The sequence below is a fragment of the Panthera leo genome, chromosome C1 (assembly GCF_018350215.1).
Source record: "Panthera leo isolate Ple1 chromosome C1, P.leo_Ple1_pat1.1, whole genome shotgun sequence".
In the NCBI taxonomy this organism is placed as follows: domain Eukaryota; kingdom Metazoa; phylum Chordata; class Mammalia; order Carnivora; family Felidae; genus Panthera; species Panthera leo.
In genome coordinates, this window is record NC_056686.1 from 19,752,471 (window position 1) to 19,767,286 (window position 14,816).

Consider the following 14,816-nt stretch of genomic DNA (forward strand, 5'->3'; position numbering starts at 1 on the left):
GGTCTCTGTTCACATTTGGGTGAATTTCCTTCCAACCTTTTTTCTATGCAACAGGACAAAAATAGTTGCATGTAAATATTCATGGCTTTTCCTCCTTCCCAGACTTAGTTCTAAGGAGTCTTTGTAAGGAGGGCAGAGAGAGGAACAGACCTAAGCAAAAGAGTGGAGCAACCTGGGGAAATTTCCTCCCATCCCACTGAGGAAAAGCTGCTCCTGGGAGATGGGAAGGGAGTGAGCTGGCAGAATTTGGGTGGTCAGGAATGTGGAAAAAAGAAAAAAGAAGAAAGAAGAGGTTTGGGGAGCTACTCTGATAGCGTGGAATGTTGAGGAAGAGAGATTTTGGAGATTCTGAAAGGCTGTCTTGCTGTGAGGTATGTGATGTGTAATTCCTTTGCAATGTCCTCTGCAGACCTTTGGTGAAGACTTTTGTTTCCTGACTGCTTTTTGGAGTTGGATCAATTTCTTTTGGGTGATGAGGGAACAATCAAGTCCAGCTTTATTTGGGTTCACATGCATTTTGTATGATGTTTTTTTCTTTTACAAAAATGGAATAGCATGTCTGCCCTTGCTCTCTGTATGCCCTCCACTTGGAATACCCCGCCTCTCCCCTGTCTTTCTCCATCTCCCTCATTCTCTAAGGCCCACCCCTTTGCAAGTCCCTCATTATAGCCAAAGTCTGGACAGGTGACCGGCCCCCCTACTGATGACCTGGTTGGTAGGCCATGTTAAGTGGCAATTTTGCCACCACTGGAATCTTTTTTATTGTAAGAAACTGTGCTGGATTGGTGGTTTTCTAAATCTCTTGGTGTCGACCAAAGTACGGTGCACCAGTTCTCAACCCCAAGAGAGCAGAGTACTGTGCACCTGTTATGAATCCCAGGGGAGAACTCTAAACCCTCTAACCCATTGAGTCTTGGTATTTGAGTCACCAAAGTAAACACATGCAGTCAAGCATTGGATGGAACAATGCTTCACTCACATAGCGAAGAGGTAGAGTGAGATCACCTTCAATCTGGGGCCTTAGTCCCGTATGGCCAGCGGATCTCTCCCAACGGTGGACACAGGGCAATTTGCCTATGCTCACTCTTCTCGTGCAGTGGTGGAAGGGGCTTGTCCCCTTCCAGAGAACAGACAGAGCAGTGCAGTTGGCCAGTCGCCATATGATGTGCACACTCTAAGAAGAGACAAAAGAATATTCACTGCACTTAAGACAAGGAAAGATAATCCCACACAAGGTGATAAACCCAGAACAAGCTGTGTGGGCTCTTTATCTCTTAGTTAGGAAGTGTTCCAGTCCTATGGCCCGTTCTTATGGAGCCTGAGTGGGGATCGAAAGACTGCAGGCAAGAGGTTGCCTTTCTCAATACTTGGCTAGCATGACTCTTGTTTCTCTCTCTGCTTTGGCTGCTAACAAGCTCAGAACTTCTCTATTTCTTCATCTGTCTTTTCTCTTTGTCCCCATTTTCTTAATTATTTGCTTTCAGCCTTTAAAAAACCTCTCTATTATGGAACACTTCAAACATACATAAAAATAGAATAAAATGAATTGTTATGTACCTATCACCCATCTTCAGTAATTATCAATATCTTGCCAGTTTTGTTTCAATTACCTCCTCGCTTTTCCCTCTCTCTGGAGTATTATAAAGCAAATCCCAAACATCATATCACTTCACCCAAATTATTTCAGCATGTATCTTTAACAGATAGGGCTTTTGCAAACATAACTATCATAGCTAACAAAGCTAATATGAATTCCCTAAAGTCACTTAATGCCTAGCTCATATTCAAACTTTAATAGTTGATTTGTTCCAATCAGGATTCAAGTAAGGTTCACACATTCCATTTATTGCTTGTTTGTTTTTTGTGTTAAAAAAAAATTTTTTTTAATGTTCATTTTTTGAGAGAGAGAGAGACAGAACATGGGGGGGTGGGCAGAGAGAGGGAGACACAGAATCCAAAGCAGGCTCCAGGCTCTGAGCTGTGAGCACAGAGCCCGATGCAGGGCTCAAATTCATGAACCGTGAGATCATGACCAGAGCTGAAGTTGGACACTCAACCAACTGAGCCACCCAGGTGCCCCTCACACTTCATTTGTTGATATATATCTCTGAAGTAACTTTTAATCTGCAACAGTTCCACCTTTCTTTCCCTTTTTTTAAAAAATGCTATTTATTTGTAAAAACAAACAAACAAAAAACCCCCAGCGCATTTGTCCTATAAAGTTTCCCAAGTCACAGAAGATTTGGCTGATTGCTTCCTGATGGTGTAGTTTAACTTGTTCTTCTGTCACTTGTATTCCAGTAAACTAACAGTTGGCTCTAGTGGCTTGATTATATTAGGTTTAATGGTTTTGGCAGGAATAACTTATTGGCAATGGTGCTGTGTACTTATTACATTTAAAAGTTTTTTAACGTTTATTCATTTTTGAGAGATGGAGAGAGACAGAGCACGAGTGGGGGCAGGGTAAAAAGAGAGGGAGACACAGAATCCAAGCAGGCTCCAGGCTCTGAGCTGTCAGCACAGAGCCCGACGCGGGGCTCAAACCCACGGACAGGGAAATAATGACCTGAGCTGAAGTCGGATGCTTAACTGACTGAGCACCCAGGCACCCTTGTGCTGTGTACTTATTATTAAGGCACATCTGGAGGCACATAATATTTAGTTAAAACGTTGTTACTGACTGATCTGTCAGTCAGGGCTCTTGGCCTGCTCTCTTCATTACAAAATTCCCCATCAACGTTTAATCTATTAGTTTGAGCATCCACTGATGATCCAGCATTTCCTTAAATGGTACAAAGAGGTAATTTTCTTTTTTAAAATATATTTTTAAAGCTTTTATTTATTTTTAAGTAATCTCTACACCCAATGTGGGGCTTAAACTCACCACCCCAAGATTAAGAGTTGCATGCTCTGCCCCACCTCCCGAGCCAGCCAGGTGCCCCCAAAAGGTAATTTTCTAAGTGTGTCATTCCTTTTTGCATTCATTACTTGGAATTCTTCCCTAAAGAAATTTTCTTCATTCATTATTTGATATTCCTGAAATACAGTTTATACAAGAAAGACAGGATAAATGCTTGGTTTCTCTTATGCATGTTTATAATTTGCCTGAACTCCTTTGTGGAACAAAGTGTGGAAAAAAAGGCAGGCAGAACAGTGGCGTGGAAAGAGCCCAGGCCTTGGACTCCGACAGCATCGTGATTCCATCACTTGTTAACCTGTGTGACCTTGGGCAATCCCTCTGAGTCTCGGTTTCCTTAATTGCAAACTGGGGATTCTGATCTCTAACTTCTCCAAATCTTTAGTAGAATCATTTCCAGGCCTAGATCAAGCAACTCCTTGTACCAGAAGTAAAATGTATTCATTGTAGGAAGCTTGGAGGATGCAGATAAACACAAAGAAGGGAATATAAGCCTTGTGAAAAGCACATACCTGGCATATAGCAGGTCTTTTGGGTTTTTTTTTTTTAACTTTTTAAAAAATATTTATTTTGGGGGCGCCTGGGTGGCTCAGTCGGTTGAGCGTCTGACTTCAGCTCAGGTCACGATCTCCGATCTCGCGGTCCGTGAGTTCGAGCCCCGCGTCGGGCTCTGGGCTGATGGCTCAGAGCCTGGAGCCTGCTTCCGATTCTGTGTCTCCCTCTCTCTCTCTGCCCCTCCCCCGTTCATGCTCTGTCTCTCTCTGTCTCAAAAATAAATAAACGTTAAAAAAAAATATTTATTTTTGAAGGAGAGACAGAACGTGAACAGGGGAGGGGCAGAGAGAGAAAGAGGGAGCTACAGAATCCAAAGCAGGCTCCAGGCCCTGAGCTGTCAGCACAGAGCCTGACACAAGGCTGGAATCCACGAACTGTGAGATCATGACCTGAACTGAAGTTGGATGCTCAACTGACTGAGCCACCCAGGCGCCCCTAGCAGGTCTTTTTTTTTTTTTTTTTTAAGGTTTAATTAAAAGAAAATTTTAAAGTAAACTCTATGTCCAATGTGAGGCTCGAACCCATGACCCCAAGATCAAGAGTTGCATGCTCTACCAACTGAGCCAGTCAGGTGCCCCCATATAGCAGGTGTTTTTGACAACTCAGGATTGCTTCTCAGGGGCTCCGTGGTAACATCCGCTTGGAAGACAGTAAAGTTAGTCAGGGTGATTACAGCCTCAGCCCAAGAAAATCTCAGCAAGAGTGAGAGAGGGGGCTGCAGGGAGGGAGCAGGAAGTAAGTTCCTCTGGTTTTATGTCAAGAGCTAGTGAACTGAAGTTAGGCAGGTCTGCCACAAACTTGCAGTGAGATCCTGAGAAAGTCACTTGACCTCCCAAGCCACAGTTTCTCTTCTGCAAGATGGACATTATCAAGGTCAACCTGCCAGAGTTGCTGGGAGTCATGTGTGTGGACATGGGCACGCCCACCTCAGTGCCAGCCATTGGGAGGTGCTCAGGGAAGGAGTGGTAGCCGGATCTGAGTCTAGGAGCTCCCTTTCTGAACTTCCCTTAAATGTAAAGTCACTCACGAATTGTCTCCTGTCACTGAGGGGCTATGTGAGGCGTGGCTTGGAGCCCAGCTTTGTCCTAAAAGTGCAATGTTGAGTTGGGTAAGCCTCTTCCTCTCTGGAGCCTGGATTCCTCCACTTGTGAAATGGCTAGATCAGGGGTCCCACTCCAGATGTCCCCAGGAGCAGGCTGGTAAACAGAGTGAAGTGGGCGAGAAGCTGAGACAATAGGGTTTGGTGGGGGCTGTGGCTATCTAATGAGCTTGCCTTATTTCAGAAGGGCTGCCACTCCCCCTGCTGATGGTTACAAAACACGAATGTGAGCCCAGGTTGCCAGACTTTTAAAAAGGCTGGACAGCTATATTTTTAACTTTAAATTAAAGCTATGGCAAGTTATTGGAGTTATTCAGCAACCTGGGTGGACCAAACAGAGATGTAAAGCAGGGTTAAGAACATGGGCTCTACGGTAAGAGATGTTCGTGTGCCAGTCCCACCATTTAATATCTGTGTGTCCTTGAACAAATCATTTAGCCTCTCTGTGCCTCACTTTTCTTATCTGTAAGATGGGGAGGGTTATTGCACCGTCTTCACTCAATGGCGGTGAGGGTGAGATGAGCAAAGATGGGAATAGGGTAAAGTTAATGAGGAATCACCTTGGGTACAAACTTTAAGGGGGACACCAAAAAAAACTCAACAATTAAGAGACCCAATATTAAAAAAAATTGTTTTTAATGTTTTTTTTAAGTTTTTTTTAACGTTTATTTATTTTTGAGACAGAGAGAGACAGAACATGAACGGGGGAAGGTCAGAGAGAGAGGGAGACACAGAATCTGAAACAGGCTCCAGGCTCTGAGCGGTCAGCACAGAGCCCGACGCGGGGCTTGAACTCACGGACCGCGAGATCATGACCTGAGCCGAAGTCGGCTGCTCAACCGACTGAGCCACCCAGGCGCCCCTTTAATGTTTATTTTTGAGAGAAAGAGAGACAGAGCTCAAGTGGGGAAGGGGCAGAGAGAGGGGGAGACACAGAATTGGAAGCAGGCTCCAGGCTCTGAGCTGTCAGCCCAGAGCCTGATGTGGGGCTCGAACTCACGAACCGTGAGATCATGACCTGAGCCAATGTCGGACACTCAACCAACTAAGCCACCCAGGCGCCCCATCCTGTCTTCATTTTTAAAATGAGATGGCACACAAGGAGAAAACCTATCCCACCGCCAGGCCCAGTGGTTCAAGGGTAAGAGACAGCAAGCATTTGACTTTGTTCACTGACATATGACCAGCACCTACAATGGTGCCTCACATGTGGTAGGATATTTGTTGAATCACACACACACACACACACACACACACACACACACACACAAAGAAGGGGATGATACATGTCAAAGCTTAGAACAGGGCCTGGCACCAAGTAGGTGCTCAGTAAAATAATAATGATGATTATGGTTGAGAAGATAATGTCATTGTCTGTGGGTCTTGTCCTGTCTTCAGGTCAGTGGTAAAGCTCATGTATCTGACAGCCAGAATGGATCATTTTTTAACCCCAACATGACAGAATTATCTTCAATAATAATCATGAAATAAAACAAATAATAGGGGCGCCTGGGTGGCTCAGTCAGTTAAGCATCTGACTTCAGCTCAGGATATGATCTCCCAGTTCATGGGTTTGAGCCCTGCTGTAGGCTCTGTGCTGACAGTTCAGAGCCTGGAGTCTGCTTCCACTTTTGTGTCTCCTTCTCCCTCTCTGCCCCTTCCCCACTCGAGCTCTGTCTCTCTCTCTCTCTCTCTCAAAAATAAATAAAACATGAAGAAAAATTAAAACAAAACAAACAATAATGACCAGAAAAGAAACACAGTAAAAATTTCCTTTTATGGACTTCGTATTACACACTCAGACTGATGAAGACTTAAAAAAAAATAAATAAAAATTACAACACAAAAGAGAAAAAAAGTAATGGACCAATAGTTTTTAGGTACAGAAAGCTTTTTTGTTTTTTACAAAAAGGAACACGCACACACAGTGCCCATGAAGTGCCTCCAAAGGAGGCAGCCGGGCAGGGTTCAGAGGAGGATTTGCACAGAGTGAGAGAATTGTGGTCACTCGAGTGTCGTTCCTTTGTTTTTGCAATCACTATACCACCACTGTTGGGTTCACATCTGCTGTTTGCACACAGGGATGTGGGGCTCCTGAGGTGAGCCCCAGTGACTCTGACCTGCTGTGAACTTGCCAATGGAAGGCATATGTTGGGGAGGGATGTGGGGCTCCTGAGGTGAGCCCCAGTGACTCTGACCTGCTATGAACTTGCCAATGGAAGGCATATGTTGGGGCCCAGTTGTGTAGTTGGGAGCTCTTCAACTTAGCCTTCACGTAATATAGATGATTTCTCAAAGATGAGGTAACGGAAATGTACTAATCTGAAGCCTACATATATATTATACTCTTAAAACTCGTAATAAGGGGCGCCTGGGTGGCTCAGTCGGTTAGGCGTCCGACTTCGGCTCAGGTCGCGATCTCACGGTCCGTGGGTTCGAGCCCCGCGTCGGGCTCTGGGCTGATGGCTCGGAGCCTGGAGCCTGCTTCCGATTCTGTGTCTCCCTCTCTCTCTGCCCCTCCCCCGTTCATGCTCTGTCTCTCTCTGTCTCAAAAATAAATAAAAAACATTTAAAAAAAATTAAAAAAAAAAAACTCGTAATAAGCACAGCAATTATTTAGAACTTAGACTGACAGAAAGATCTCTTCAGGAGGGAGGATTTTATCACCAACGTTGTGTAGAGTTGCCAAGGCATGGTGATAGCAATAAAAAGCAGACCTACCCGGTTTCATTAATGTTTTTAAATTCTTCACAGACAATGCACGCCTTATTTCTTGCACATGGAAGATTCGCCACCACCCTTACCTGATTCACCTCAGCCCCAGGCCACCAGTTTTCCATGTCTCGCTAAGACAGTCCCAAAGGCCCTTGCAAAGCTGACACTCCGCTACTTTCTAATTCTGGATCTGCAAGCTATTTCAAGCTGTGTGACCCTGGGTAATTCAGGTAATTTCTCTAAGTCTCAGTTTCCTCCTCGGTGAAATGGGAATAACCCCCACCTGTGACTTATCCCTCCTGTAAGAGCTCCATGAGGTAGGGTGGAAGAAGCCTTTTTATAAAAAGGGAGGACTGCACATAGGTGGCAGGTGGACCCGTGGCAGGCCTTGATGACAAAGGCGATGACGTTCCTCTGAAGTTATGCAGAAGTCGTTCTTACAGTGAGGATCTGAGCGAGGGGAAGGGGATCCAGTGGGTGCTGAACTTCGCAAATCATTGAGCGTGACTTTTTCCTTTTAGGAAAAGGCTCGCTCCTCTTGGTCCAGCAGCAGAGAGCTGATCACAATGACCCCAGCTCCTCTGTGCCTGTCACGTAACCCAGCTGGATGGAGCATTTCCCTTCAGGGGGTAGGTGGCTGAGGAAAAAGCAGAGTACGAGGAAATGCTTATGCCAGCTGGCTCTTCTCTTCAGAAGCATCCCCAAATTAGCTTACCTGCTTGTTTAACTGTCTCCCCCAAGAGAATGCAAGTTCCTAGAGCAGGGCTTGACAAACCTTTTTCCTAAAGAGCCAGCTAGTAAACATTTTAGGCTTTCCAAGCCATATGGTCTGTGTTGCAACCACTCGACTCTGTTGTTGTAGTGCAAAGCAGGCCTAGATGGCGTAAATGGAGCATGGCTGTGTGCCAATAAAACTTTATTTGTGGATCCTGAAATTTGAATTTCATATAATTCTCACATGTCATGAAATATTCTTCTCTTGAATTTTTTCAATCATTTAAAGATGTAAAAACCATTCTTAGCTCGCGGGCATGCAAAAGTACTAGATCAGGGGCGCCTGCGTGGCTGAGTTGGTTGAGCACCCGACTCTTGGTTTCGGCTCAGGTCATGATCTCAAGGTGTGTGAGTTCTAGCCCCGCATCGGGCTCTGTGCTGACAGTGCGGAGCCTGCTTGGGATTCTTTCTCTCTTCCTCTCTCTCTGCCCTTCCTGCATGCATGCTCGCGCTCTCTCTCTCAAAATAAATAATAACACGTCAAAAAAAAGTAGGTCAGACTTGGCCCATGGGCCCTAATTCACCCACCCCTATCCTAGAGGGCAGACACCCTCTCTGTCTATTCCTTTGCTGTATCCCCAGTGCCTGCCACATAGCTGGTGCCCGATAAGTACCTACTGATGACCACTGCTTCCTCTTCTGTCCCTCGACCTCCGAGTCCTTTTCCACACTCTCTAACAGACAGGAACAAGCTTCTGCATCCCCCCTAGACTCCAGGTCAGTGGAGGAGACTACTGGCCAATTCTCCAGCAGCCCTGGGGCTGTCCCATCTGCAGGCGCTTGTCCCTCCTCTTCCTTTCTGACCACTACATCTTTAGCCTCATTCTTTACCAGTCTTGTGATCACAGTCATGCGACTTCCTTTAAACTGAAGTCTCTTCTCACGCCAACAGAGAGTCCCCCCAGTGAATCCTCCACGTCCGAGTCTCCTGCCCTCCCCTCCTTTGCCCAGGGCAAGAATTAGGGGGCAAGAGAGATGGGCTAATTTCTATTGAGCACCTTCCTGTGCCAAGCACCACACAGATCTTTATTGCCCGATGTAACTTAATACTCACAGCCACCCCTTTTACAGATGCGGAAACTGAGGCTATAGGGGTTAACTAAATGCTCAGAGTTACATAGCTAGGAGGTGGGAGAGCTGGGATTAGAGCCCAGGTTGGTGTGGCTCCATGCAAAAGTATATTTTGAGGGCTTGCAATATGCCAGATGTATCCAGGGATACAGCAGTAGACAACGCAGACAGGTCCTGCCTCATGGAGCTTTATTCTACTGGGAGAAACAATAACACAGGTAATAGGCAATATGATTGTTGGTAGAGGCATGCCATTAAGCAAGGATAGCATAGGTGATGCCACTGATGGGGAGCTAGTTTAGAGAGGGCCAGTTCTCTCTGGAGAGGTGACATTTGAGCGGAGGTGTGAGTGTAGTGAGGGAGCGAACTCTGAGAGCTGGAAAAAGAACATTCCATGTGGAGGGGATGGCAGGAACAAAAGCCTGAGATGGGAGCTACCTGGCATGTCAGTGAGCAGTCAGGATGCCTGGTGGCAGGAAGGCAGTGAGCAAATGGTAGGAGAGGAGATGCCCGAGGGAGCAGGGGGCTGGGTCCTGGGGGGCCCAGCAATCTTTGGGTTTTGTTCAAAATGTGATTGGGGAGCCACAGGAGCGTTTCAAGCAGGGGAGTGATGCCACCCCCGTCCCCCAGACCTGGATGAGGGAGACTAGAGACTCCACCCCCTCACCTGTTCTCCACTACCCACTGCCTGTGCCCCGTCCACCCCTGGGCCCCTTTCTGGGCTTAGAGTGTAGTGAAATGATCAAGAGCACTGGCTTTGAGTCTGAGCACTGGGTTCCCAGACCCGCTGCAATACTTACCAGCTATCTGACCACCGGCAATCCTGTCCCTCTGCGAGTCTCAGTTTTCTCATCTGGAAAATAGGGATAATAATTTCTATCTCTCGGTGGTGTTGGGATGACTGCGTGAGCTCTCGTCCATAAAACAGCTCCAGGCAAGCCATACCGTACTCTCTCAATAAGCCCTCATGGCTGGTGATTATTATTTAAATTCTTAGCCAAGCTCTGGCCTTTTGTAATCACTTGTTAAAGACAACTACCATTATGATTATCCCTCTCATTGTGTTCCACCTGCTGCCAGGAGACACGTATGCCAAGACCCTCCTCTACTGAAAGGCTAAGAAAGAATATGGACAGACTGTCCTCCTGCGGCATTGCCCTGTGCTCTGCTCTTGAACATTGGAGCAAACACATGCTATATGTGCAAGGGTGCATTCGAAAGACCCAAAACCCAGTCCTCAGCCCCTGTAGTTCACCCCCTGCTCCATGCCAGAAAAATCTCTTCAACAGGATACAGAATAATAACCTCACTTGTGTCCAGCAAAGCCCTCTCATGAGTCATTCGTTTAACAAACACCTCAAGTGACCGCCCAGAACAGCCTGTTCTAACCCCATTATTATTATTATTATTAATAATAGCTAGCATTTATCCACTACTCAGAGTGCAGCATTTCAGAGCATGGGGTTGCATTGCCTGGGTCTGAGTCCTGCATTTACCATTTCATACCTAGATGATTCCAGAGTATCACTTAGCCTCTCAGAGTACCTACTATGTGCCACATAGTGTGCCAGGTGCCAGGAAGACCATGAAGAACCAAGAAAACGTGACTCCTGCCCTCTCAGAGCTTACTAACCAAAGAGCCAAGTGCTAAGCAAATAATCACAAAAACACATGTAAAGGTACAACCTTGAGAAGTATCCATTGCTATGAGTGTGTGTAACAGGAAGCTAAAGGAAGATGTCCTGGAGGAAGCGATTGTGGAGACAAGCTGGTCTGAAGAAGAGCAAGGAGCAGCATGTTCCAAGGCCCTGTGGCAAGAGAACTGAAGGAAAGTCAGTGTGGTTGGAGTCTAGAGGGAAACAGTGACAACTGTGAGCCGAGGCTGTGGCAGGATCACCGCCTTGTAGGTGCTAGTTAGATCTCCATAGCTCTGTGCTGAGTGACTGCTTCACTAGAACGTAGATAGGCAAGCCGACCTGCCCAAGCTGCCCAGGCAGGGCCCGGGTGTCTTCCGGGCTTCCCTTTTCCAGAATGACCCACCACTGCCTTTCCAATACCCTTGGGAGAGGGACACAGGAAGTGAAACTTATTCACAGAAAAGCACGATCACTACTCAGTCCTCAAGTGGAGATGATGCACTTGATAGGGAATCCTTTCCTATAAGAAGGGAAAGGAAGAGGGCCAGGGGTCCCAGGAAAGGGGCAGACAGAAGACAAAATGACTCCTGCTTTCCCCTCACCTCCTCTACCCCTGTCCATCTACTCCATCTCCCTCACCCAGTCTTTTGCCCTAATGCTCTGGGTCTCAGTGTCTCTTCCCGGCTTGCGGTCAGATATTTGGCACCTGTGTGTCATCTGTTCTCTACCCTGAGTAGGACTACTGGCTGTAGCAAATCAAAATACGGGACACTCAGTTAAATTTGAATTTCAGATAAACAGCAACAATTTTTTAGTCTAGGTAAGTCCACATTTTACAATGTTAGCCCAGAGCAGCAGGTCCTGGGGCATTGCAAACTGGTTCCAGGCAACTGAACTGACACCTACACCGATGTTAATAATGGCTGCCGTCCCCTGGTCCAAGCTGCCTCTGGTTTAGCCCCAGCCTTTTCTCATCGGGGAGGTGGAGAGTGAGTGAACAAGAGAACAAAGTCTGGGCCCACACTGCCAGAGTTGTCTCTCAGCTCTGCCATTTTCTAGCTATGCAACCTCAGAGAGACCCCTTCTCCGGGTCTGAGATGCTTAACTTCTGTCCTCAGTTTCCTCATCTGTACACTGGAGACAGTAACAGCACCTACCTCATAATGTTGTTGTGAGGATTAAATGAGTTTAGACAGGGGGCGCCTGGGTGGCTCAGTCGGTTAAGTGGCCGACTTCGGCTCAGGTCATGATCTCACAGTCCGTGAGTTCAACCCCCGCGTCGGGCTCTGTGGTGACAGCTCAGAGCCTGGAGCCTGTTTCAGATTCTGTGTCTCCCTCTCTCTGACCCTCCCCTGTTCATGCTCTGTCTCTCCCTGTCTCAAAAATAAATAAAATGTTAAAAAAAATTTTTTTTTAAATAAATGAGTTTAGACAGGTAAAGTGCTTAGAACAGTGCCTGGTCCATAGTAAGAGGTTCATGTTAGCTGTGATAATCTATTTAATCACACCAGACTGAATGTAAAATCCACGAGAACGGGGACTTTGTTTTGTTCATTGCTATATCCTCAGCATCTAGAAGCAGTCCTGGTATACAATATATGCTCAGGAAGAGGGCCTGGCATGTAATGTATGGCCATACATATTTATTGAATTAAAATGAATGTAGTCCTCAGCATATACCTGAAAGATTTGCATTATAATTCTTTCACAGATAAGGAAACTGTGGTTTAGAGACATAAAGTGAGTTGGTTTCCCAATGTTAAGCAGGTGATAGGGCTAGGATTCAAATCAAGATCTGTTGGGTTCTGGAGCAACTGGCTGGCTCAGTCTGTAGAACATGTGAGCCTTGATCTCCGGGTCATGAGTGCGAGCCCCATGTTGGGTGTGGGGCTACTTCAAAACAAATTTGTTGGGTTCCATAGTCTTTTCCACTGAAAACTCAATTAACTTGCTACCCTGGGAAAGTCATGGAATAAGGGGAACATCTGGATTTAGGAGAAATCCTCATACACTTTGATTTTTTTTTAAGTTTACTTATTTTAGAGAGAGCGAGCAACCACGGGGGAGGGGCAGACAGAGGGGGAGACACCCCTCACTGCCAGCGAGAGCCTGACTTGGGGCTCCATCTCACCAACCCAGAGATCAGGACCTGAGCCGAAATCGAGTTGGACGCTTAACCAACTGAGCCACCCAGCACCCCAAGAACAGATCAGGACTTTAAAAATACGAGTGTAGAGGTGCCTAGGTGGCTCAGTTGGTTAAGCGTCAAACTCTTGATTTGGGCTCAGGTCACGATCTCTCCGTCATGGGATCGAGCCCCATCTCCGACTCAGCACAGAGCTCAGAGCCTGCTTGCTATTCTCTCTCCCTCTCTCTCTCTCTTTCAAAAAAAGGAAGAAATTCCTAATCTGCCTAATCTGTTCTTTTTTTTATTTAAAAAAAATTTTTTTTTAACGTTTATTTATTTTTGAGACAGAGAGAGACAGAGCATGAACAGGGGAGGGGCAGAGAGAGAGGGAGACACAGAATCCGAAACAGGCTCCAGGCTCTGAGCGGTCAGCACAGAGCCTGACGCGGGGCTCGAACTCACTGACCGTGAGATCATGACCTGAGCCGAAGTCAGACGCTCAACCGACGGAGCCACCCAGGCGCCCCTGCCAAAATCTGTTCTTGACCAGTGGTGTGACCTTGGGTAAATCACCTCATCTTTGGGAGGCTGTTTTATGGTTTGTAAACTAGGTGGTGGTGACAATTCAAAGAAATCACAGGTCGATAGAGCTGGTTCACAGGTTTTGGATAAACAATCATTTCCATCCCCCTGCCTTAGAAGAGTTTTGCAAAGAACTGGCCATTCTTCCCCACCCATGAAACCTGCAAGCCCATCCCTCCACGGCCCCACCTGTGAATAAATCTCACCACACCTGGACCCCTAACAGCTCTTTAGGTGGAGGCTGAATCTCTCCAAGAGGAATCCTTCTCCCTGGCCTTTTACTCCAGGTGCAGCCCAAGTGTCTGTCAACCCTGGGAGTCTGGTCCCTGCCCTCCTCAGAGTGGGCACAAACACAAATCAACGCGGAGCTGGGCCTGAAGCTGGAGAGATTCTGGGGAGACATGGCTTGAAAGAGGCCCCCTCAAGCACAGATTACAAAAAATGCGTATTAAGAAATCACCCCGGGGAGGCTGTGGGTACTGATGGTGGCAACAGAAGAATAGGAACCTACCTGGAGCTGGGGCGCTAAGATCCCCAGGGCATCCAGTGTTGGCTTCCGTGTAGGGGGATCTCTAGGGCCTCATGAGGTGAGGGCCTGAGGAGAGTGGGGCCCGGGCTCTTTTCAAGCCTCTGCCTGGGTCAGGCCCGGGGACATTGTGTGTGAATGAGTGCGTGGGGGGGGGGGGGGTGGATGAGGGCTAGGGGAACAGGGGGTTTCTCTCCCTCAGGAGGGAGAAGGAATATCTGGGGCATGATCCCAAACTAACAGATGAGGGGAAACAGATGACCCTGGCGTGGTCCGTAAGGAAGGACAAGGTTTGGGAGGGAGGAGTCAGGAAGGCCTCTTCTAAGGCGTAGCAGAGCACCGGCCAGGGGCTCGCGGTAGAGGCGGGGCCAACGCTCCCGCGCGCCGGGGGCGGGGGTCCGCTCCGGGAAAGCCGCGCCGCGGGGTCTGGGGCGGGGCTTCGGCGGCCCCGCCCCTCGCGCAGGTAGCCAATGGGCGCGGCGGTGCCGGGTGACGGAGGGAGCCGAAGTGCGAGTGCCGCGGCGGCAGCGGCGGCGGGCGGCCCTGCCCGAGCGTGAGGGTCTCGCTGGGGGGCGGGGGGCGCGAGGGCGCAGAGCCAGGGACCCTGGGACCCGGGAGGCGGTGCGGCCCGGGCCGCGGGAGGAGCGCGGGCGGCCCGGCGGCGGCGCGATGCCGCTCGCCCAGCTCAAGGAGCCCTGGCCGCTCATGGAGCTGGTGCCGCTGGACCCGGAGGTGAGTGAGCGGGGCGGAGGATGGGCGCCGGCGGGCGGCCGGCGAGCCTGGGTCCCCACAGGGGCGGGGCGGCTTGCGGA

At 48.1% G+C, this 14,816-nt stretch overlaps 1 protein-coding gene across 2 annotated transcripts in view; it reads left to right on the plus strand.

Moving 5' to 3' along the window:
- Positions 1 to 305: 305 nt before the first annotated feature.
- RPS6KA1 (ribosomal protein S6 kinase A1) overlaps positions 306 to 14,816 on the plus strand; it is a 53,647-nt gene continuing 39,136 nt past the window's right edge. The window contains exon 1 of one of the 2 annotated variants that reach the window (XM_042949161.1): positions 306 to 371. In XM_042949161.1, the coding sequence (XP_042805095.1) occupies positions 321 to 371 (51 nt within the window). In that variant the 5' untranslated portion in view covers positions 306 to 320. Of the gene's footprint in view, positions 372 to 14,644; positions 14,737 to 14,816 lie in introns of those variants that run through there. The other variant, XM_042949160.1, reaches the window with a different exon arrangement.